General features: G+C 39.5%; 1 protein-coding gene across 2 annotated transcripts in view; it reads left to right on the top strand.

Moving 5' to 3' along the window:
- The window catches only part of CAP2 (cyclase associated actin cytoskeleton regulatory protein 2), a 68,562-nt gene that overhangs the window by 36,886 nt on the left and 5,671 nt on the right, over positions 1 to 26,005 (top strand). For both annotated transcript variants that reach the window (XM_058027167.1, XM_058027177.1), the window contains exons 5-11: positions 8,647 to 8,790; positions 8,997 to 9,082; positions 10,806 to 10,911; positions 23,071 to 23,260; positions 24,095 to 24,270; positions 25,480 to 25,603; positions 25,825 to 25,907. In XM_058027167.1, the coding sequence (XP_057883150.1) occupies positions 8,647 to 8,790; positions 8,997 to 9,082; positions 10,806 to 10,911; positions 23,071 to 23,260; positions 24,095 to 24,270; positions 25,480 to 25,603; positions 25,825 to 25,907 (909 nt within the window). The remainder of the gene's footprint in view (positions 1 to 8,646; positions 8,791 to 8,996; positions 9,083 to 10,805; positions 10,912 to 23,070; positions 23,261 to 24,094; positions 24,271 to 25,479; positions 25,604 to 25,824; positions 25,908 to 26,005) is intronic.

Raw genomic sequence — 26,005 nt, forward strand, 5'->3', positions numbered from 1 at the left:
AGAAGTACTTCAAACAGATTTAAATGACAGATGAAGTTCAGACTATAAATGATTACGTAATTTCTCATTAGAGAAGAATGCTGAGTTCATATGACTGCCAAAGCTCATGGATTTATTCCTAACATTGTGCAGACAAACATTCCAATTAAATACCTAGCTTAAATATCCAGATCCTGCACACAGGTGGGAGGAGAGGGGTGGAAAAAAGTGAGAGGTAAAGGAGAGCTTTCCCTTTTTTCCCTAGAAAAGGGAGACCTCACCACACCTCACAGAAACCCAAGAAACTGTATTTGAATTCAGACTTAGAAGCATGAGAAAAAGTCCTTCTGTTTTTATTTTTATAGCCAAACAAAAAGGAAAAAAAATCTATTGTAGGATTAGAATAGTTGTGGCAAAATCTTTGACTAAAGAACTCATTCTCAGGATTTTTATGTAGAAATCAAAAGATGAAGATTCACAGTTCCCTACTCTCTGTCAGTGTGGGATTGCTCATTTTCTTCTCTGTCTATTTTAAAGTACTTCAATAACAAGACTCCTGGGACTTATTATTCTGCATTCTAGCAGGATTTTTTTTCTAATTACCTTGACTTGCTTATGTCATTCCATTTCCCCTTACTTTTCCTCATGCTTACTGGGATCACCCTTACTGTTTTCCAAAAATACAAACAGTAGGATACTTCTCACCTTGTTAATTTAGTACATTCTTATGCAAAAGAGTTTGGGCTGAGTTTCGATGCCATTCTCTCAGCTGCTGAGAGTTCACTGCTGCTAACCTGCTCCTCTGTGTCTAGAAATAGCTTAAGGGAGAATTTAGTTCAAGCCTTTTAAGGCCCTCAGGCCTCAAACTCAGAGAAGGTGCCAAGAGTGACATGGACAGGGGCCTGAGAGTCCTGAGCTCGAAAGGGAACCCCTTCCCCCGGTCCTGTTCTCTGAAATGTTGCCAAACTGTTGGCATACTTGTGTTATCTGCAAGCCTCCAACTGCATGTGACGCGTGGTCACAGCCGCAGGGACGGGCCAACAGTTTCCAGTCTCTAACCCACTGCAGTGCAGAGTTCACAGGCTCATTTTGGGTACTGTTGCACGCTCTTACTCTGTTTCACGTCCAGATAGCCCCTGACACCTGTTACCTCATAATTCTGTCTCAAAATCACTCATCTGCATTTTATCAGCCTCAAACTCATTGCATTTTCAGTTCATAGAATCGTTTAGGTTGGAAAAGAACTTTAAAGTCATCAGTCATAAACCCAGCACTGCCAACTCCACCACTAAACCGTGTCTCTAAGCACCACATTTGCACATCTTTTAAATACTTTCAAGGATGGTGGCTCAACCTCTTTCCTGGGAAGGTTATTCCAGTACTTGACAACCTTTTTGGTGAAGAAATTTTTCCTGAACTCCAATCTGAACCTCCCCTGTTGCATCTTGAGGCCATTTTCTTTTGTCCTGTCACTTGTTACCTGGATGTAGAAACTGATCTCCACCTCACTGCAACTCCCTTTCAGGTAGTGTAGAGAGCAGTAAGGTCTGTCTGAGCCTCTTTTTCTCCAGGCTAAGCACTCCCAAGTCCCTAAGTGATCCCTCATAGGAGTCACTCTCTAGATCCTTGACCAGCTTCATTGCCCTTCTCTGGAAACACTCTAGCCCCTCAATGTCTCTCTTTTAATTAACTTCTCTAGGAATCCTTGTCCCATTTCACTTTCTTTGCTTGTGTTTGCCAAAACCCCCAGGTCAATAAAAGGTGGAAGCATTTGAGATTCACTTGTGCCCCAGGGGCAGTGCACTCAGGGATCATGGGAATGCGGAAGGGCCATGATCAGTGCAGCATCACCCAGCTTGCACAGAATGGAGGCAGAGATTCACATCAGTGGCAGCTCTGGACTGGCTCACACCAACATCCCCAGGCACAGGCTTGCCAGCAATTCCCATTCTGTGCAAGAATCAGGCTCCAGTAACCAAAGGCCTACTTGCACTTGTGACCTCGTGTACCTGTGTACTCTGGATCCTCATTTGACGTGCTAAGCAATCCTAGGGATCTGCAAGCCTTTACTGGATTTCTGCTGTTTGTAACATAATGTCCAAAAATCACCAGGGTAGTTTTCAATCCCTCTAGCAATGTTCATATTCAAATTGTGCCATGTGAGACCCTACTGAGCTAAGCTGATAGGACACTTCCTCTCCCATTGAGTACCATATTCTTTATTTCTGCTAAACACAAATCCCAACTAGTACTCTCCTTCCTCTGTGTTACGCAATTCTTTCCTGGGATTTATGCATATAACCTTCTAAAAAGGAAAGCACAGGGGGTACAGATAACTGAAAAGCAGGGCTTTTTGATTCACAAGCTAGTTCATTATTTTCTTTTTTTCAAATTTTATTTTGGTCTAATCAGACCACATTTGTGAATTCCAAAAGTTATGTCAGTTCCAGGACTGCTCAATGAACTGGACAGTCTTACAGTTTGGCCAAACATGGGAAACCTGCAATATCTAACATCTCTTTCCTGGGACATGCCCCATGAAAGGTGATTGCTCTTAGCAAAGATTCATAGGAGCTCAGATGTTGTGAACAAAGCAACTGTGGCTTAACAGAGTCTCCTTGCTACCTGGAATGCCCTGGACCCCACTGACATGGACTATAAGCACAGCAGCAGGATTGAGGAGTAGTAAATCAAAAAGTTGAAAGCAGTTTATTAGTTGTCATTGTTCTTGTTGATTAATTGTGGGGTGTTGCCTGTGTGCCTAAAGCAGGAGGAGCCTTTCTTGTTGAAAATACTGCCCACAGAAAGCTGCAGTGGACAAGAACACAACACACAGAACATTCAAGTCAATTTAAAACCAACCAGTCCCAGCCAAAGGCAGTGGGTGTGATTCTGCACTGCTGTAAACTGATGCATGCAGGTTGTATCAGGCCCGGGATTTCTCCACTGATTAGAAGTGATTTGTCTTTCACATTCCTCTCCATTTGCCCTGCCTCAGAGTTTATATTTAAAAATAAACCCACAAATGACTAAAGTAGTAATTTGTCATGTGGGGTTGTGGTTTGGTATTCCCTGTTTTTTTCCCACAAAGGACAAAACTGCCACAGCTGATATTGGCTGTTAGATTGAGAATTTTTGTGCTATCTAAGAGGAATAAAAGCCAAATACCAATTAAGTCACTTTGGAAGCACACAAATGTGTCTAAGCTTCTGTGCTGATGAAGTTGACCAGACAGGCAGATTTGTCTCTCTGTGTCATAGTCCTGCTGCTGCACAGCAGTGAGTTGAAGTGGCAGAACCTGTACTGTTGATCAACACATCAAATACTTGTTACACCGCTGTGTTGAAAATTTACAGTCTAAAAAGACTAGGCCATAATAAATTAATGTAGTTAGGTAGGAGGAGAGGTTTGAACCCTGAAAATATCAGAATACTAGAGTATTAATGTAGTGATCTCAGAGAAAAATCTCACTTATGGTCTCTACTGCCAGTCAGAAAATAGTCACAGAGAAAACATTGGATTTAGGTGGAGTAGGGTAAAAAAAAATTATTTTATATAAATTTAAATAAATAGGTTATTTCTCAACCTAATCTGAACACTGATTCCATCCAGCCTATGTAAAAAGGCTTAAAGAAAAACACAAACCTTTCTTAAACTGCATACCTACAAAAAAAGTATGAAGTTAAAGTCTTCTTTACGTATTTTGAAAATATAAAAAAAAGGGAAATTACAGTTAATCAAAAACTATTTCAGTTCTAGAATCACAGCCACTCATAGCAGAAATGCATCTCACTGGTGATCTTATTCCTGTAGACACAGGATGGGCTTCTGCTCATCATCTTTAAACTGTCAAGGTAGGAATGTTGTGTAAGGTATTTTTCTAGGCTCTCTTAACAGTAATGGCCAGCACCTCTAGAGTCCATTTCTTCACATCTATTAATATCTTCTAACATATAGTCATCTAGTATCTATTAATGTGTGCAAATAATTCCTCAGGGATATTTCTTTCCTCATTTACAGTAGAAGGAATCAAGTCTCAGCTGAGAGCAGATGCTGGTCTGTTAAATTGTTAGAGCTGAGTGTGGTGGTTGCTATCCATGACATCTTTCATCCCTTGAAAGGATGAGGTGTGGGGTGGGACTGTACTAAGCAGTTTGCAGAGATAATGGCTGTGTCTCTGTTAGTCTTTTAGCTCACTGTGGGACTGTATTTCTCCTTCACATCAGCCCTGTGTACTATGTCATGGTTTACATTATAGAGCAGCCTAAGGTGTACAAAGTGGGTGTCATTCTGAGGTTAAGTGGAAGATCCACTCCCAGGCAGCATCTAAACCACAATTTACAGCTAGTCCCAAACAGCACCTCCCTTACATGCATACTGTGAATATTGGAGTCTCAGCACCAACTGTTTTGCTCTGCAGAGTCATTCCTGTTAGGCTGCACTGCTTGCCAACACATACAAAGACACCTGATTCAGATCAACTCCATGTTTCAAACTTGCTCCTTAAAAACACAAAGCAAGTATGATGGAGATTTTATGTAAGTATGAAGGAGAAACTAACAGAACTGTGCACCATGGAATAAAGGTTGTACTCACACTGTTCGGGTTGCAGCTGAGTAAAAGAGGCTATTGATTCCAAATTCTCTGAGTTTTCTTTTGCTGCTCCTACGCCAGAGGTTGCCATGCCCTCATTTTGCATAACTTAAAAGGGTATTTGTTCTCCTGATATGTTTTTTTCATAACAGGTCAGGTTGATTTGAACACCGTAATAGTGAGTCTGAATTGTATTGCCACTCATCAACATAAAAATTCTTCACTAAACAATCTCACCCCTCAAAACCATGTAAGATTAGCTTAAAAATATATAAGATCTTTAAAACCATAGTTTTTATTTAGCTGCTGTGTTTTGTGCCTTTGTGATTCATGCTGGCAGGTTTCTGCACAACATTGTCCTGAGAAAATACCCATTTTCCCAAATTAAAGCTGAGATTTTCAAGCAATCACTGGTTCAACCAGCCAAAATTTAGGCAAGCCGTTCAGTTTAATGTGACTTTACAGGCAGATTTCAAACATCACAAAATCCAAAACTTTGGCCTTTCTCTTGAACTGAGTGTCCCTGTCCTATAAGCCTGTCACCTGGGGAATTTCTTGTGTGGGTATTTTCTCCTTCACAATTATATGAAGGAGAAGAAAGTCTATGTAGTGTGATCTGTTGGAGTACTGGTATTCCAGGCCATTTTATGAGTCTGGGCTGAGACTCTTAAGTCTCTGCAGCCAAAGCCTAAGGCAGTTCTTTGGCATGCTGGAACTTTTTTGCAGTGTTTTGGCTAATTGTGGCAATTAGCCAAATTTCCTTGATTTTCTAATAAGAATTATAAAATATTATAAGCTGGCTGGTTGTCAAGTTATTTGTGTTTAAAGTGACAGTCTGGTTTTAATCATTATTTAAAAAGGAAAAAATGGATACTGGGAATTACTTCTCATATTTGTCAGTTGTGCCCATGTTGCATTTTTAAGCATTTCAGCAAAACTGATATTATAATAGGAATGGTGTTTATAAAGAGACGCTTAAATTTCTGTCAAACAACTGTGCTGTGTCTTAAATGACAAGAAATTTTATCTACACATGCCAAAGGCATGCTGAAGATTTTTCCAACAGTTCTGATTCATCTCCTGGAATTCCCTTTTCTTAGAGATACAATATAGACATTAATTTTATTAAGTCAGCTGTTTTAATATGCATTGCAATAAAGAGATTATTCTTCTAGAACCCTCAGCACAACTGTTTCTGCATTGTAAAGCCAAACAAGACTGATTACTGCCAGAATTAATGAGCCTTTCTATACCCATATGCCATATACTCTGTAATTCATCTGCAGTTTAATCACTAACTAAAAATTTAGAACTGAGACAGAACTCACTTCAGTGATTCCTTGCAGGCTGTGTTCCTGTGTCAAACCCTTACACAGAAACTTGGAAAACAAAAAGCTTCCACAAACACACACATTTTGTGCAGCCATTGCAGAACAGGATGAGTGCAGTGAAGGGGAGGCAGACTCTGCTGCTCTGCCAAGACCTCTCACATGGGACAGAGCTGAGCAAAGCCTCCAGCCCACTCTGGTGTCACTGCAATGCCAAGGGAATGATTACTTGGAGAAAGTTTCCCTAGCAATACATATTTCATCTTTAAAACTTGCACAGGTTCTGTGAAATTAAATAAATCCACGACATTTTTATAAACATTTCTTATAAATATGTAATCATTGGATAGATTAAGTCCTGTGTTTTGAGGGACAGAATCTCTGTGCCACTAATAGAAGATCCTCAGAAAAGTGGCTGAGAGCTTTTGTAGAAGGAATAGGAGGAGGTTTGGGTCATTGTGGGTCATTCAGAGAAATGTTTTGACCATAACTTTGCCTTCTTATCTATAGAAATGAAAGTATTCTACAAAATAAAACAGCTATGTTAACACCATTTCATATCTAGGAAACTGAAGCACAGAAAGCTAACCCAGCTTTACTGAAACCTGATGAAATTTGGTGGGAGAGCTGCAAAGAGAACCCCCATTTAAGGACTCCCACTTCAGTGCACTATCCACAGAAATGTGCTGCCTCCCAGCGCTGTCTAGATATACCAGGCATCTGTGGAGCTGTATTTTTAGGCCTGATATTCTCTTTGTCTGGAACTGGGCCATGAAGATTCACAGTAAGCTCAGGACTGTAAATATCCCTCAGACTTTATGGGAGGAAAGCTGGCATAATATCAAAGCAGAACAAGCACTCTCTTAAATTTCAGTTTTGTTAACTACTGTCATACTTGAAAGATTTCCCTGAAAAATAAGAAAATACCCAAGAAAATACCAGCTGCAGCATGTTGTAAACAAGCAAAAAATTAGAAAGGAGAATTTCTGTAGACTTTATCATGTTATGGCAACAAGATCATGTTTTCAGAACTACAAATCATGGGGGTTTCAGGGCTTTTTCAGACTTAATGACTTGTGCTGGTCATTAGGTCATCAACAAAAAATCTTATAATTTCACAGTAATACTGTAAATATTTGTTTTCTCCCGACCCATTTTGTTGTAGGGAAGATCACATATCCCCATATATTTCTGGTCTATAAGTATTTCTCAAAATTACCACTAAAATGTTCAGGCTCTGTAGGTAGATCAAAATACTTTTCAAAATGCACAACCTCTTTCTGACACATTTTTGAAGTGTCTTTGACCTGTGTTGATCCTTAGTAAACATGCTTATTCTAAGCTGACATAAAATTCTCTAATGCTGAAGTCTTCTAGAAAGGTGAAAAGAAAAACCTTAAGATGACAGAGATCAAGCAGGACATATGTGCCCATCATTTTTTGTGTGTCATGGCAGCATTAGTCCTCAAGATCATAAGGATTAGTTGTCTCCAGCAAGCACATCATAAATAGTCCTGGAAAAGGTGAGAAAAAATGCATAATTCTGCTGCAGTCCTGAGTGGTTTCCAAGTGAAGTGCCAGGGAGGATCAGAATGGTGCCCTGCCTTTGGTGGGACATTGTATGGGTTTGGGGAGCATACTTTTGCAATGTTAGAAGGTTGCAAGGTACAGCAGTTGTTTTGCCTGTAAACTGATGACTCCATGTCCCTCAATCTGCTGTTTTCTGAGTGGAAGAATTTTCCCCAGTGCTCTAAATTAGTTTTTCTGAGACACTGGACCAGTGTGATTAGCATTCACTTTGCACAGGAAAGAGTTTGGATAGCTTCTGCATTCATTTTGCTTTTTCTCTTTGCTCCAGACACTATTCCTTCCACTCAGCAGTCATTCCCATGGATACCATTCATTTCTGATTAACCCAGGAGAACTTCCCCAAACCATGGCTTGCAGGCAGCAATTTCCCATGAAATCCTTCTGCATTGCTTGCAGCCAAAACATTAAAATGTACCAAGAAGGACAGGTAAAACTGATCTTGCCTACAGTGTCTTACTTTCTCAGTCTTGTTGCCAGATAATAACAGGCAACTAACAAGTAGTTTGTGTTTCTTGGGAAAAACAACTTGGTTAATAACATGAAAAACTCAAGAATCTGAAGAAGTTCAAGGGACATCAGATGAAAATGACAGTCATTCTGCTGACTCTGAGCTATGGGGTTGATATGGGTCTTAAGCTGGGCAGCATGTGAAAATGCTGCCAGTGCTGAGAACAATTTTTGCTATAACACATTATTAATACTTAATGTCTGTGCATTTTATCACTGCAACTGTAGGAGGGTAATTAAACTGTTGCTGTAATTTATGGTGACCTTTCTTTATGGATGTAAATCAGAAAGCAAGGAGGACAATATTAAACTACATGGTGCTTTTGGACCACCCACTGTTAACATCAGTCCCTCTCCTCTCCTCTCCTCTCCTCTCCTCTCCTCTCCTCTCCTCTCCTCTCCTCTCCTCTCCTCTCCTCTCCTCTCCTCTCCTCTCCTCTCCTCTCCTCTCCTCTCCTCTCCTCTCCTCTCCTCTCCTCTCCTCTCCTCTCCTCTCCTCTCCTCTCCTCTCCTCTCCTCTCCTCTCCTCTCCTCTCCTCTCCTCTCCTCTCCTCTCCTCTCCTCTCCTCTCCTCTCCTCTCCTCTCCTCTCCTCTCCTCTCCTCTCCTCTCCTCTCCTCTCCTCTCCTCTCCTCTCCTTTCTTTTGCAGAATGAGGTGGCAATGCTTCTCAAGCCAATATCAGAGAAGATTCAGGAAATCCAGAACTTCAGAGAAAGGAACAGAGGAAGTAAAATGTTCAACCACCTGTCAGCTGTCAGTGAGAGCATCCCTGCCCTTGGGTGGATAGCAGTGGTGAGTGACACATGGTATGGTTGGGAGGGCTGTTAAGAAGCTTCTGGATGGTGCAGCCCATGATAGTTCCAAATCATGTAGTGCTCTGCAGTCTCTACTACACCCAAGAAGGTAATAAACCTAGTATGTCAGGGGAGGTGTCTGACTAATGTTTTACTTCCTTTCTCCTTCTGTTGTTTCCTGCTGCCATGGGGTGATGGTCCTAGTCTCCTAAACCAGGCCCTTATGTCAAGGAGATGAATGATGCTGCTACCTTTTATACTAACAGGGTATTAAAGGACTACAAGAACAGGTATGTTACCAAGCTCCAGTGTGGACTAGCCAGAGAACAGAGCATTCACCATACCAGTAGGGTTCACAGTGCAATCACGGGAAGTGTTTTGTAAACTAAAAAGCATTTGATGAAACCTTCTTGCAGTAGCATAGTTTCCCCTCCTCACCTCTGACCTGCAGCATGCTGCAGTGAGAATGGCAGCAGTGTTAGCAGTGCTGGTTTTCACCCTCTGCACATTTTAAGATTACTTTTAATTTTCCTGGCATTCCAGCATCATGAGCTTATATGCAAATGCCTGTTTACATAGCGACGTGTGGCTAGCTGGCTGCTGTGCATCCTCCTCTCATTTGTGCTCTCATACTGTTGCTGTTCTTGCTCTTGGCTTCAAAATGTGTATGAGGTGGTAGATATGTACAGATTCAAATTCCATAGCTCCTGATTGGATTTTTCTCTGCACCACTTCACTATTCTTAAAGAGCACAAGGAATTCACAAAAAAAGTTCCATGAATGATATCTGTGAACTGATGGAGAAAGAGAAAAAAATTCAGGTCCTTCTTTGAAAAGTCATGTATAAATCCTGCTGACTTGATGCTTTTGAAGGCCAGATTTTGGGTCTTGATTTTCATATCCCAGTGAAAAATGGTATTTGCTATTGAATTTTTCCTCATTAGTGAGGAGAAGGCTTTAAGTATTAAAACCTTTCACATGTATTTATGTTTCTTGAATATGTATAAATATAAATTATATGCTGTATATAGTATGTTATTTTATATATATTATATGTTATATCTTATTCCTAAAGCCTGAGTTTACCTACTGAAGGTAGTAACTGATGCTGGGGTAACTGATGATTTTTACAACATAGTATCAGTGTTTACACTGGAGAAAAAAAATGTCTTGTGTAATGGTATAAATGGAGTACATTATTTAGGTATTTAATTCTTCCTTTAATGAGGAATTATTTCCCTGTTTTTCACTGAATCAAACCACAATGTCTTCCAAAGTATGGAAGGCTTTCCCTTGACTTCAGTAGGCTTTGGATTAAACCTGTTGACCCAGGTCCTCCGCATTATTAAGGATAAAATTCCAAAGGAAATAAATAGAAGGTAGACACACAAATCCTTGTAAGCAATCACTATTCACTAATAATTTATTATAACTATGGACTTCATCTTACAAGCAGCTTTTCTCTTCATTATTTCCTGGTTTCATTTCTGAGTCCCATTGAAGGACTAACGACAAAGATTCTAAAGCCAACTTTGACTTGTACTTTAAAAATTCTTCATGTATAAATATTTCAGTCTGATGACTGTAACATGACCCAGTATTGCCCTGGCCACATTTGAACATGGCAGCCAGAATATCTTACAGAGTCAGTGGGTATTTACTTTTCTAAAGTTCAGCACCCTGAAATTACGTCTGGGTACCTGCTGTAAGGCTCAATGTGCCTTTAGTGATTTTTCAGTTGACTTTGAGCCTGAGAAGAATGGTGACACACACTTCTAGCAGGAAGCACTCTCTGCTAGAGGCATCCTTTACTCTTGTTTGTCCTTTAGAAGGATCTAGAAGCTTTCCAATGTAGTAGCTTCAGTCTTTGCAGCACTGGGCTGGTTGTCTGCCTGCTAACTGATTTGTCCATGGCTTTTAGCCAGTCATTGGGTTTACCTGCTTTAAGCAAGAGCAGCACTGCTCTCTGATTTTAAATACATTCACAGATACATACTGCCTCTGTTTTTACAGTGACACACGCCATGTTGATTGGGTGAAGTCATATCTGAACATCTGGTCTGAGCTTCAAGCTTATATCAAAGAGCATCACACCACAGGTCTCACCTGGAGTAAAACTGTAAGTACTCTTTCTTTCTTCAAGAAGAACCATAAAAAGCCAGTAACCTCTTTGTCTTCTAATGTGGGTCATTAGCTCAGGAAAAATAAATATCTATGCCAGGAACAGAAGTCATGGTCCATGGATTTCCCAACCAAGCCAATAAATGTTTGAGATATAGGTGGAGATGTTCAGGCCATTATGGTACATGTTTGGAGGAAGAGAAAATAATTACTTGGGATTATTATAGCCATAACCCTCAGCTGCAGATGGTAAAGAGAGACAGACACAGTTCTCCATGCCTGTAGAAGGTATGCAAAAAATTGAAGGACATGTCAGACCAAAGGAAAACTGAGGGAGCGTGTCATGGAAAGAAGAAGGATGGTGAGAAGAATCTGAACAAAGAGAGAGATTTAATAACAGGGAAGACAAAGACAAGGGATACATAATTTTGTAGACATATAGCTTTATAAAACTACTATGTTAGATATATAGAAATAGCTTCTGGAAACAGAGAGAGTAAATATAACTGCATACCTAATTATTTATGTTCCTTATATAACCTGCTTCTGTGTGTTACATATGAGATGGTAGCAATGAATATTTTTCTCTGAGAGAGGTACAAACATGAAAAATTAATTTTATGTTTGGTATAAATGTAAGAGTTTATGTCTACCATCTACATTGATACAGTGTTCTATTTTACTTTAATAATGTGCTCCTGTTTATCATCTCATTAGGAGAACTGCTGAAATATATTAAAAATGTAATCATCCTGCTCTTTACGGATACCATCTCCTAAACCTACCATATACTGCACATGCAGTCTTTCACATCAAATTTATAATTTTTAGGTGTACACAAATATCATTATTTTTAATTTTAATATTCAGAGGACTAATACAGGTCACCATTTAGTTCTCAAAACATAATGGTTTGTTTTAGAACTAAAACAATATGTTTTAGTTCTCAAAACATAACAGTTTTAAGAACTTGGGAAGATAGGGAAGTGAAGTAGAACTTTCAGATTAATGGCCTTCCAATCCAAACCATTCTGTGATTCTATGAAGTGTAGCTGAACATGGAATAAGAGCTGCAACACCCTTCCTGTGAAGACAGGCTGAGAGAGTTGAGATTTTTTCAGCCTGGAGAAGAGAAGGCTGCATAGAGACCTTTTTGCAACATTGCAATATATAAAGTGGGCTTGTGAGAAAGACTGGGAAAGACATCACCAAGGCTTGTAATGACAGGACAGAGGGCAATAATTTTAAATTGAAAGATTGAATATAAGGAAGAAAATTTTTATTTTGAGGGTGATGAGACACTGGAACAGGTTGCCCAGAGAAGCTGTAGATGCCCCATCCCTGGAAGTGTTCAAGGCCAGGCTGGGTGGGACTCTGATCAATGTGGCCTATGAAAGGTGTCCCTGCCCATGGCAGGGGGTTGGAACTGGATGATCTTCAAGGTCCCTTCCAGCCAAACATTCCCCTGATTCTGTGGTACCTGGAAATGTTGTTTTCTCTCTCCCTCAATGGAGGTTATAAGCATGTAAGAGAATGTAGGTTACTTGTGCTCAGCAACAGGCTACAGCTTTCTCTTCATAGCCTTCATGAGGCATTGTACAAGACCTTTCAGTTCTCAAGTACTTGAGTGCAGGTTCAAACATGGGAGAGAACTGTGATCTGCATGTACATCTTAGTCTGAAGCAATGCAAAAATGTTTGAACAGGATAAATTAGAAGACTGTAATTATTAGCGACATTGTAAGTTTCTATAGTAAAAAATGTAAATATTAAGCATGATTCCTTTATTTAGAACAGAATTTCACACTTGGTACATCCTATTCTTTTATGATCTGTGAACGTGAGAAGATCCAATGATTTCTAAATTATTATTACATAAGGAAAAGGAATTGTAGTACCCCATTAGCTGAATTAGCCTGAGAATCTGGGACATAATTAATTCTGTTAATACAGAAATAGAATAATCTTCACCTTTAATAGAACTTCACTAATATGGAGATAGTGTTATAAGGTGAAGGCTTGTTGCAGCCATTTGGTCAAACAGGAGGAGCTCTCAGTGCTGGTGAGTACTGGTTGTCTTACTCAGAAGGGTAGCTGTTGAAGATTATGTTTGACTGGTCCTAAAACCAGTACCTCAGCCATTGTGTCTTTATATTTCTCTGTCTTCAGCTGTCCAAGAAATTGCTGAAATCTAGGTGTGACTTGTTTATTTATATTAAGCATTGTTTCCTGCCAACAGTGCTCATTCCATCATGAGTGATGAGCCCATCACTGCATGTGAAGTACTGATTTCACTTCACTTTGGATATCACTCATATCTGGAAGTTGTCTTGGAAGTATGCTTCATTTAAATTATCCTTTATGTGATACGAGTCTCAAAGATTAAATTGCAGACTCATTTTTATGGATGTATATATTTTTTTAAGTTTTACTAAATGTGTGTGTAAGAAAATTAGAATCCAGTAAGTTAGCAGGTTGTTTAAATCGCTTAAATGTTATTTAAATATTTCTATGAAGCTTGGTAACAAATACATTCCAGAAAGTAATGAGCTGCTCAAGTGATAATTTCATTTTTGTTATACATTTTAAAGTGTTGAATGGAAGTCACAGATTCACATTGTGTGAAGTTAAGCATAAAGGTCTGCAGAAGCAGGGTCTAGACAAAAAATGTGATATATAAAAAGGCTGTAGATATATTCCAGACACAGTTGTTAATCATTGCACACAGCAGCTTCCACTTACATGCATAAAAGGAAAAAAGGAAAAAGCATTAGTTTGGCAAGGCGTTAACAAAGTGGAACGTTAATGAGAGGCAGACATTGGTGTAAAAAAGGTATTTTATTATAGAGGGGGAGAGAAAGAGAGAAATGTCTTGGGGTATGTAAGTACAGATTTCAAAGTGTATTATACCAATAATTTACCCTTCACATCTGCAGAAGTCAACAAAGCAATGCATGAAGTTTCTATAAAAAGCTCTTAAGTAGCACATTTGGATATTTCTAACGAGAGTGAAGAGTCAGGAAGAATATTAACTACTTCTTCTCTGCCAGCTGTATTGTCAATGCTTGAACTCCAACCAAACCCCAGGAGCATAAGCCTAGATCAGAGGATTTCCTATGCTTGGGTTTCCAGAAAGGGGACAGGATTTTTGAGTTGGTGCTTGGCCCACTAAGCTATACTGTGGTGTGCACATTTGTGTGCATGCAAGATCCTAAAGCTGTGCCATTTCCAGCCTCCCATACCCTTCCATCAAGCTGCACAGGGCAGCTGCAGCCAGCCTTGGAAGAGATCACTGGTACACACAGGAAAGTGTTCCTGGCTCTGGCAGCAGGCACACAGGCAGACACTTAGAGGAAAGAGAAAAAAATGTCTTAATAAATTAGAAGACAGACACAAAAACTGGTGCAAAGAGTTGAAATAATGTTCAAGCAGTCACTTCTGACAATAACACTTAAGTCTATCTGCTTTATAAAAAGTTTGTGATAAAAACAGATGTTCATGGATTTTTGGGTCTAACACAGTTCTGTCTTACTTTGGTTGTGCCAAGTTGTGTGACAATATTTTACTTATTAAGGGCACTCTATTGAAATGTGTGACTGTGTGAGGAGAAAGCCAAGGAAATAGTGAAGCATGTAGTGTATTCAAGAATACACATAGAAGGAAATAGTGTAGCTAAGGACCTTTAGACTTCTGTGCATCTGAATCTGTTTTGCTCCTCGTGTGGAGTGGTGGTACAGAACCAGACTGGACTGTGTAAATTGGCATTTCAAGGCATGATGGATATGGTTAGTATATTTGATGGTACTGTGCTCACAGAACAAAAGTACATATCTAATGTATGTTTGTGAGCAGGATTGTCCCAGAGAGTAAAAAGTTCTCTGTATTTTCAACATAATCTGAAATGGTCATTTTCATTCATTGATTGTGCCTGTGGCAGAGAAAATATGCTTGCCAGTGCAAGTCAGATGGATCTACAGTATTTCCTTAAAAGTGTAATTTTGTAGTTCGTTATCTTGGATGTAAAGTGTCCTTCTGCCTCCTACACCCTGTGCTGAGTGGCCATTCACTATACTCACTACATCTCAATTTAGCTATCTTGACAATGGGGACAATAAGCAATTACCAGCCTAATGGAGATTTGTTTTAATTTGCTACCAGATATGACATTCGTAGATGTCAGTGAGTCTTTGGAAAAAGCTGTTGTTACAGTGAAATATTTTAAGTGCCCAGGGTAGCATTTTACCTATGCAGTAATTGTCATTTTTGCTTGCTACAGCTTTCTGTTTTTAACAAGCAATCCACAGCTGTAATAGTGACCTGTCCTTTTTCAGTTCTTTCTGATAAAGAGCAAGTGCCTTTTTTTCTCTTTTTTTTTTCTTCAGAAAGGATTCTGTTGAAGCATGCCTCTTTCTACCCTTCACTTCTTTTTGGTGATGCAATTAAATGAACAGCTGTAATATAAGCTCACCAGAATGCTTAATGAAAAGTTTGTTTGCTACAAGACCTGCATGAGTAATTTGGGGGAAGTGAATCTTCTGCTCCTATTTCTGTAGGTTAACCTTGCAGCAAGAAAACAACCAGTAATAATAAGAGACTGCTGTAGTTTTCCATATATCAAATAAGAGTTAAGACGCAAATCTTCCTCAAAGATAATTGTCTTAAATGTTTCAATTGCAGGTGGATCTGTGCTTAACATTTTGTTCTTTGTATACAATAGTAATTTAGGATAGATTTTACCAGCAGAATACAGAATTTCACTCAAGTGATAAGTGACATCCTCTCCCTCTTTACAAATCAAAACAACTTAGGATGAAGTCTGCACATCTTTAAAAGCAGTTGAGATTTATTCAAATCCTGTTACCATTGAAGCCAGTATCTTCAAGTATTTTTTCCCCCTGAAATAGCGTTTTTAAAAACATTTATTACTCCTTAGATAGTACTCTAAAAACATTCTTTAAAAGCTGAAAATCTCCACAAGCTCCACACCAAGAAGTACCATCATAATTCCTACATTAGCCTTATTGAGTGCAATTATCCTAGTCCCAGTGCAGACTTGGGCATTTTATTCTAGTCTAAAATAATTACCTCCAGACATTTTCTTATAAATTGGCCCTGCCTTTCTCCTGTTCTATCAAAACATTTTCCTGTAATACATCATCTCTGTACATATTGATGTGAACAAGCTGCAGAAGACCAACTTCTGCAGGCAAAAGCCTCCTATTATCTGTGCAGTATCTCTTCTGTGCTGTGTTTAGTTTGACCTACTTATCAAGCAGCCATCGTCTGAGCCACTTCACTAAAGCTAAAGGTCAAAACTGTAGTGCTAAATTCCAGCCACAGCCAGGACTGCAATCCCAGAGGCCTTACTCAGATAGAAGGAAGGGCAGCACGGATATACCAATTTAGATGCCTGTATCTCGGAGAAGACATAGACATTTCCACAGCGCTCAGTTTTTCTCAGTAATAGCCTTTTCTCTCCTTTTCTGTATACCTTCCATTCCTTTCTCTACCCTTCCCCTTCCCTATTCCCTATTCCCTTATATTTTTTTTTTTTTTTTTGTTGAAAAAATTGTATCCTTTAGATGCAAGTGTTTCTTTCTCAGACAATAGGCAGTGTTCTGGTTTTTGGTACAGGGTCAATTAAAAAACTGGCTATCCTGGCACCTCTACAATAGTTGCCTCTTTGGTGGAGACTGCCTCAATCACATCCCTGTCCCTTTGAAAGAAAGTATTTTTACTCTCTTATTCCAACAGTGGGTGAAAATATTTGTCTTTACTGTATATCAGTTGTATTCTCTAACTTGGACCAAGCACCATTCAGACATGTTAAGGGAAAACCTGGGCAAGGCCTGCAGCCTAGTTCCAGTGGAAAAGGGAAAGGAAATACAAAATTTCCTTTTGAAAGTGTGCAAGAGAGAAAAGGAAAGGTATATCTATTAAAACTTCACTATCTTGCTAAAAAGATTGGTCTTTTTTTTACCCAAGTTTTTCTGTAAGTAAAAGATGGTTGAATCTGCCTGTTGGAGCACATTACGTGTTGGCAATTACATTATCATACAGTTCTCAAATGATTTAGAGAGCGTGGCTGTATAAAACATTTCTGGTTGGGTAACTCTGAAGATGTAAGCATCATTTTAAATCCTGAACAGGTGATGAACGGCAAAAGTATATTACAGGAGGCTGCAAAGCTTGAAAACTCTGCAGATAAATAATTCTGCTGAGACTCAGTAACAAGGAAAGAACGGAGCCGAGTTTTTGTTGCTTTGTGTTTTAACTGACAACGATTACAGGCCCTGCAAGTCAGCTGTTTCATCCAGTAAATTGCAGCTCTCTGGGCAGCATAACTCCTTGCAGACAGGTGGCTTAAACAGAGTAGGTAATAGAACTGTTGTGCTAAGCTACTTTTACACAAAAAACACCTTAACAAGAGCTCTGTGCCTCTGAGTCACAGTCCACCTGTTCCCAGAGGTTGATATGTGATATTTTGAGCTTCACAATTCTTGTCTTTGGCTGTGCATATGTATGAAAAGAACAATACAGAATGCTGTAATCATTTTAGGTGTGAAACTACGATTACTATAAAGGGGGAGAAAACAGCTATATTCTTCCTTTTTTTTTGGGTTGGGGGAGGGGGGGAAGAATGTATTCCCCATTAGGATTCCTGTTTGTCTGCTGCCATGAAAAGAAGGCTTTTCAATAAATTAAGGGAGGGATTTCATGACCTCTCTCTAAGCCACCTGTTGCTTCAGCTGCAAATAGATACTAACCTCTAAATAGGAATGACCAACAAAATAGGTACTGTATATCATACTGTGTATCATTTATTTAAATGCATTATATAGATGCTTGTAATCTTCTGGCTCAGAGTAAAATCAACCATTGCAGCTACAAGAAATGCATTGTTCAGATGCTCCCCAGCAGGTTCCCAGCACAAGAACTTTGTTGCCCTCAGTGTCCATGCTGCACTGTGTCAGCCAAAAGCTGGATAAACACAGAGGAACACTGCGGGTGTTTGTACAGGGTCTGGCACGTAAGCCCCTCATATCCCCAGAGATAGGAGCCTCTGACTGGGGCTCCTTGCTGCTGCACTTCTACAAATATAGTAACAGTGACATGGAAGGCTAACCCAGGGAGCTGTTCAGCAAGAATAGCTCAGGAAATAGTAACATCTGCGATAAGACATAAAAAGAAATTCTTACTGTCTCTTGGTAGCTGGGCTCAGACCTGAAGACACGTCAGGCTGCATATGGCCACTGAAAATTAGTGACAGTATGGCATCCAGAGCACTTGTGTTATATCTGAACAGTGTTTTATTTCTCTAACAAGATTGGCTTTGCCCTGTGCTCCGGGGGAAGGAAGCCTTTAGGAGAAATGTGCTTAACAAGGCCCAGCTTCTCAAACAGCTTCACTCAGCTCTGCTGTAATTTCAAGGGAATTAAATGAGAATTTCAACCAGGCAGCTATCTCAACATAAACAATCATTTATTTCTTCCAGCAAGGCAGTTAGGTGAGAAAAAGAAATGTACCTCACCCTTCTGCCAGTTGTACAAGATGAAGGTAGAGATATAACATCACAATCCTGCAAACCCTGCACAGTGAAATTTATCAGACCCAGCAATGTCAGCAGCATCAGACACTGTTGCTAAAGGAAGCTTCTCTGCCACAGTCAATGGGAAGCCCTTGGGCCTCTCTGCAGATGGCTTGGGGCTATCCAGCACAGAGCAAACCCTGACCCTTTCCTGTCACCCCATTTAGAGCATGAGTGGAAGCTGAAGACAGCCCTGGGGAAAATTTCTGAAATGTTTTATCCCCTACAGAGCTCTTAGTACATGGCCACAGGGCCTGCATCTCCTGTTCCTGATAGGACCTTACTCAGGGAATTACATTTTCCTCCATTTCAAAAAGCTCCAGGAGCACATTTCAAAGTACTCAAGTTCACTATGATGCAAAGCTGCCAGGTTAAAAGTTACAGCTTACTTTTGTGTTATATTTTCACACAGTAAGGATGACTCTTATCTGTTGTCCCCTGCTAATTCTCACTAGGGGCATATTTGTAAATGATGGAAAAATGACCACACAAACTAACATGTTAATAGGAGCAGTCAGCAATCAGTGTAACTTGACGTGGTGTCTGCAGACACCACAGCACTGAGAGCAGCAGCTGTTGCCCAGGCAAACAGCTGAAATAAAAGAGGAAGAAAGGCAGCTTGCAAACAACCGCCTTCACTGGTCCAAATGGCTCCTAATACTTTTTATGTAAAGACACACTGTTGTTAACATCTGTGTGAAGTTAATCTGAAGAGTTGTTTGCAAATAGCAAAGCTGCTAAGCACCTGCTGCTTTAGTATAGATGAACTTTTGTGGGCATGTAACATGCTATTTTATTCCCAGCAGCTCTCACAAACACCACCCCATACAGAACAGAAATGAATGGACTTTGTGAAGGGAACTTCTGTTGAAATTGGATAGGACTATACACAAGTATTACCAGATACCAGAACAGTTTTAAGAGCCTGGTTCAGAAGTATCCTAGAGCCTGAAGGGTGTAAGTTGTCTTACAAGAGAAACTAAGGAAAGCAAAGTAATTGTCGTTGACTGAGGTTGGTAACTTGGAGCTTCATTTATTAATAGATGTCAAAATGAATTAAAAAAAAATCCTGGAACTACTTCACTTGGCTGATTTTTAAGTTGCCCTTTACATCAGTGTGTCTGAGTGCAGCACAGGTCCCATCTTCCTGACATGCAGGGAATGCAAGAAGTGAAATGTGTATTCTGTATTTCCAGTTACATTTTGTGCTTTCTGCCCCCTTTTGAGAGTTTTCCTGAGCCACTTTCCCACAAAGAATTTCACCTCATTTGAATTTTTATTTGATTTCAGTTAGGTATGTTAAAATGGCAAGGAAAAGAAGACTGTAGCCACAGTTAGACTGTACCCCTCTTCCCAGCAGGTCTGTGCACCTTCTCATTAGTGAGACTTGTCTGTCTTTTCCATGCCATTTTATTTCAATGGGAGATTGTCCTACTGGAGTCCATGTTGCAAGATGGGAGATCTACAGTGGAGCAGTTAAACCATGTACTTTGGAGACCTTTTTTTCCTGTGATTTCTCTTTCAATTATGCCTGGCCTAATTTATGATTGAAATTGTTTGCAGTTTCCAGAATGGCCCTAGATGTTGAAAATAGCATGCTACAATATCAGTTAGCTTGTGTAGCTGTGACTCAGGTCTTAAACTAGACAAGATTTGCCATGCAGGAGAAAAGCTAACAACCAGGGCTCAGTCTGTCTTCTATTTCTATGACTGCACAAAGTAAAAGAGTGGGAAAGGTGACAGAACCTCAGGTGTCTTTACCTTGTGATAGCTTTTTTATTCCTAATTAGATCTAACTCAAAATCTTTTGTGCTCAGTGGAAATAACCACTGACTTTGGTGGAGGGACCAGGCTTGTAAAGGAAAAAAGAGGCAGATGAGCAGCATGAGTGCAATGAATATGTTTTTTTCTTACTTTTGAAATCCACTTAAAAGGACTAGAATGTCTTAGCTGCTCAGGTCAAGAATTGAGATTTTTGAGTAGACTTGTTTTTTCATCAGTACTCCACTAAAAGGAAAAAAGCTCCTAGTTTCCCAGATCCTTTTCTACCTTGTCTGTTCCTTGAAAATAAATATAACAATCTCCAGTCATACAAAACCATGTCAAAACTTAACTAATGTGTTTAAAATCCTTCCTTTTATCTGTACTTTGACAAGGAAGTTCTTTCAGAGTTCTGAGACAGAGATGACCTCCTTTCATAGATAAACCCTCCTGAGTTTTAGTTCTGTCTCATTACATGGATATTCCCATACTTCAGTTGCCATTTGGGAAACTGCCTTTGATACACTACTCAGCAGAATTATTCTAGCCCAGAGTGTCTTGCACTGGTCTGTGATGGCCTTGAGTTTGACACTTGAAGCAAAGACACTGCCAGAGTGACCTACCACTCTGTGTTATATGCAGAATACACAGATAGCTTCCAGAAATTTTTTCTCTAATGCACCTTTGCACAATTTAGATAGTGTTAATTCTAAGTGGATGTGTGAGTCTTACACAAGTTTCTGGAAAATTACAGCACTGTACTGGTAGGCAGGTGGAAGCAGGAGGTATTTTTGATAAATCAGATGTCAGTCTGGAATTTGGCAAGCGAATTTTCATCTCAGACTAGAAGTTATTAGCCATTACCACTACTGCTATTAATTGCCTTTCATAAAGTATACATAATTCATAACGGCATGTTCACACTGTGAATGGTGAGTGCCATTTCTGAATATCTGAGTGTTTTAAAAAGCCCTGCAAATGCAATGTTCATAATTCTGGATAACCAGGGCATAGTGGATTCAGTTGCTATGGTTGCAGGCAACAGAAGGGGAAGATCTGTATTGCACCTCAGGCAGCCATAACTGATTGTACCACTAAATCCACTTACATTCTTTTATTTTAATTACAATAATTCATAGTTCTGCTAACTCTGCTGCAGGTAACTTCACTGGCTTTAGGAGAGGCAGGGAACAGGCACTATAAACTGAGGGCCCAGTGAAGAAGTTGTCCCCACCCTAAGACACTGACCTGTAATAAGGAAGTATGTAAGCAGAAGCTCTGAGCTAAATGTATCTATGCAACACTTGAATGTCTCCAAAAGCAGTAGACTTTAGTTCCAGTATATCTTGACAATAAATTATGATTGGTTCCAAAAGCACACTCTTCTCATTTGTTTACATTTGATCAAAAAGATTTAATAACAAGAAGAGAGCTTATCCCCTTAGGAGATCTTGGACTTTTATTTTGTTTTTAAAGTATATCTGAAGAGTAAGTTAAAAAGGAGTATGTGGACCTCAGCCCTTTTCCTGTTATCAGTTTGGGATTACAGGCCAGAACAAGTTTTACTTTTTAAAAAATAGCTGTAGTTTCCACTCCCATGAGATGCATTAATCAGATCAATGCTTTGCTGTTTCAGTTTAGTGGAAAGCAGAAAGAGTAGTACCATAAATGGTTAAAAATATCCTCAGAGGCCAGCGAAGCAGTATCTGTTTCCAGGATGGATTACCAGGGGCACACTAACAACCTGTATCTCTTAACAAAGGCAGCCAGTTAGAGGAGCTGTGACTCCCTAAGTCGCTTTAATTTTCCCATTGTATCTGCCCACCTGTTAATATTTGCTGCTGCAATGCACAGTATCTCTGTAGCTACCTGAACGCATCAGAACCAATCTGATTTTCTCAGTAGTTCTTTTAGAAGTTCCCTCTGTGCTGCAGAGAGGTAGGATCAGAGTGACACTCAGTGGCAGGATAGTAAAAGTGATTCTCAGATGTCTCTTAACATCTATTATCAGGATGTTACAGCATTCTTACAAGATTTTAGTCAGATAATTATTAGTGTTTCTGTCTTTTTGATAAAATTCTATGTAAGAATTGTAATTCAGACCAAAATATGTACTTTTGATTATGCAAACTGAAAGAAAGATTTAGTTACTTACTTTGCCAAGGCCCCCTTCGCTCCTAACTTGTGTGCTGTGATCTCCTGCAACTGAAAAAAAAAGGAAAAAAGAATGTAAGAAATTGAACTAAGAACTCAAAAATTGAATTTCAGAATCAAGATACTTGAATCAACATAGTTTTACATTCTGTGGTATTTGAATCTTTACAGATAACTTGAACAGTTCCAAGAATAGCATTTTACATCTTGCATACAATTTATCACGTTCCCTATGTATATTTGACAGTTCATGAATCTCTCCGTTATTTGTGTTGTACCAGAACATCATCTTTATAGGGAAAAGGGAAATATTTTCCTTTTTGTGTAAGTAAACACTGGAATAAACTATGGAATAGTTACTGTTAAAGGTTTTTAACATCAGCCCTTAGAAGTGTTTAAGACAAATATTTTAGGTGGAGTCGTTCTGCAGTAAGGGTAGAGTGTGGGCTGTCAGTCTTTCTAGCTGTGCTTGCGCAGGTGCAGGGAAGGATTCATAGGATTGTATTCGATTATGAAGCCAGAAATTCTCCTGAGCCTGTGGCTTTCTAGAGTCACTCGAACCTGCAGCATTCAGGGATGTTAATAAATAAGAGCTGTTGTGATACAGTGTTCCTTGAAACACCGTGTGTAAGATAATTCCCTCTGTCTCCAACAGGGGCCTGTTGCATCCTCCATGTCCATGCGATCTGTTCTAACCAGCGGCTCCGGCCTTTCCCCGCCACCTCCGCCCCCGCCGCCCCCGGGACCGCCCCCCATCTTTGATACGGAAACCGCCAAGGACGAAGGAACCGCGTCCCGCTCAGCCCTCTTTGCACAGCTCAACCAGGGCGAGGCAATTACCAAAGGTCAGGAGACAAGAAATCGAATTGTGATCCAGCAGTCAAACTACATCAAGAGCTGTTACATCTTTCACAGCATTTCACAGCTTTCACAGCATTTTTAAGTTACATTCTGGCAGCTCAGATCCTTCTGAGGCTTGCAATGGTTCGATGGAGAAGGCTGCTCCAAAACCTCCTTTAGAAGCCCTAGCCACCCAATAAGTTCAGTATACCTGACATTCACACCATTTAGAGGTATCCTTTTAATTTTAAGGCAGCCAGGCTGGATATCTTCAGCCCCCAGTAGCTGGTCAGGCTCTTAAATTGCAATTGCAATAAAGTTTTATCTCTCTTTGTGACTCATATTGAGTGTACAGACCTGTGTCAAAATGTCTTACATGTCAGGTGAAATAAAGCTTTTTGTATTAATATTGGACAGCTGTAATTTAAGTATGTATCTGTGAATTTAAATACATATGATTGATATATTTGCATTTAATGCTGCAGGGATAGATCAAATATTGTCATAAATTAGAAAAAGAAACTCTGATGGAAAAACATGATACAACAAGCTGTCAGAGCTTGCTACAGACAGAGAGGGACCTAGAAGACATTGTGGAATTTTCTGTTGAAGATACTAAGAGCCCATCAATAGTAGAAGAGTTTTTATATGATCTGCTAAAAGTATGTCAGCAGTTGCACTTCAGGTTGTTACACAGGTAAACCTTGAGGAAATTTTTTTAAAAGGTAATTTCAGAGAATAACACAACTACAAACAAACTTCTCAGGCTTCAATATGAGCACTTTAAGGATTGGAAAATAGACTCTCTTTCAGAAGCACCCTTTCTTTTTGGTTTTTAGGGCTTCGGCATGTCTCTGATGACCAGAAGACTCACAAGAACCCCAACCTACGTGCCCAAGGTCCACCTGTTCGTTCTCCAACAAAAAGCCATACTCCAAGTCCTACCTCTTCCAAGAATTCTCCACAGCAGAACCATCCCCCTGTCTTGGAGCTAGAGGGAAAGAAGTGGAGAGTGGTGAGTTCCAGTCACACCTCTGAATTGCAACTTGCACATTGCAAACCAGGAGGATCACTGAAACCTCTTGTCTATCATTCACATGCAACAAAACAAAGTTGCAACTAAAAAGGGCTGAGTCCTCCATTTCTCTGCATTTGCTACACTTCAACTTTTACTATTCTGTAGGATTTTAAGTTAATTCATTTGTCTCTGAGAATCACTTATTAATTCAACTCACTGCAGAACATCAGAATCGGCATATAAATTCCTTGTAAAATCAGACAATGCCCCAGAAACAAGCCCATTAGAGAAAAACACCAATTAAAATCTCTTCTTGCAGGCCATTCCTGTGAATGAGAGAGAACAGTCATCACAGTTTCCCTAGCCAATGGAATTATACATTTATATTTCATTGCCCATTCCATGCAAGCATGTCCTCCATGCTTAAAGTAGAGGAATGTTTTCCTTTTGCCCAATCTACAGATGGAAAGAGGAGATTTGTTCTAAGTTTGGGTGTTAATTTCTGTAGGCATATACCAAAGAATCTATGAATGAAAATTGATGTGACTGTTGGTTAAGAGAGAGCAGAAAGAACATGCAGTTTAGTCATGCAGAAGGTTATATACACAGTCAGTGTATGTTACAGTGGAGTCCAGTTTGCATAAGGAGCAGTCACTATTTGCCTGTGGTATGTTGTTATGGTTCTACTACTTGGAACTTTCCTTGTGGATCCCTAGGCTTTCCTGGACATCCCTGGAGTGTAATTGTTCTTTTAAGCCTAGTGAAAGGAAGTTTATTTGCCTATTACTCCATTATTGTATATGGTAATGCCTGTATGTGTTCAGAATATTATATAACACTTGGGGAAGGAAAACTTGCTCTGTTCTTCAGTCTGAATCAGATGGGAGCCAAACAGCAGTTTTGTGAGTGCCTTTTTTTAGTTGTTGTGAGCATAACATCTTTGCTGCAAAATTAATGGATTTTATTGCTCTCTGTGCTAACTTCTTCAGCTCTGCAGCTCTAAAAGATACAGTGTCATCTAAGGGTCACTTAGGTGAGATATCTGGTCACCAAGCAGATTAAGATTTTAAGCCACAGGAAGGATATTGCTGTGTTGTAACTGAAGATGCAATGACTCGAGGATAAATTGTACTAAACTCTGTCTGACTGTTAGCTAAAGACTGTTAGTTAAAGACAACCAATTAAATAAACTTTCTTTTGAAATAGGAATATCAAGAGGATAAGAATGACCTGGTCATTAACAACACTGAACTCAAGCAAGTGGCCTATATTTTTAAGTGTAACAAATCTACACTTCAGATAAAAGGAAAAATCAACTCAATTACTATTGGTGAGTGGGTAGCTCAGCTGGGCTTCAAGTGAGGCTTAAAAAAACTGACTTATGTGATTAATAATGCATCTGAATCATTCCATTCATTTTAATGATTGATTATGAGAGTAAAGTCACTCAGCTATGCAGTGCAGGACTGGGAATTTTCATAGTTAATGTAGCAGGTGTGCATGTATTTGCTTTTGTCTTGCCTTTCTTATTTATGATTGCTTTTATTTTAGACAACTGTAAAAAGTTTGGCCTTGTGTTTGACAATGTTGTGGGAATCGTGGAAGTGATCAACTCCAGGGATATTCAAATTCAGGTAAATATCCAATTGAGAGATGAAGACAGACCTAGAACAAGTGGGGGTGAAAAAGCCCAACATATAGTTACAAGAGATTTTAAAAATTCACAGAGCAC

The sequence above is a fragment of the Melospiza georgiana genome, chromosome 1, assembly GCF_028018845.1.
Source record: "Melospiza georgiana isolate bMelGeo1 chromosome 1, bMelGeo1.pri, whole genome shotgun sequence".
NCBI classification, from domain to species: domain Eukaryota; kingdom Metazoa; phylum Chordata; class Aves; order Passeriformes; family Passerellidae; genus Melospiza; species Melospiza georgiana.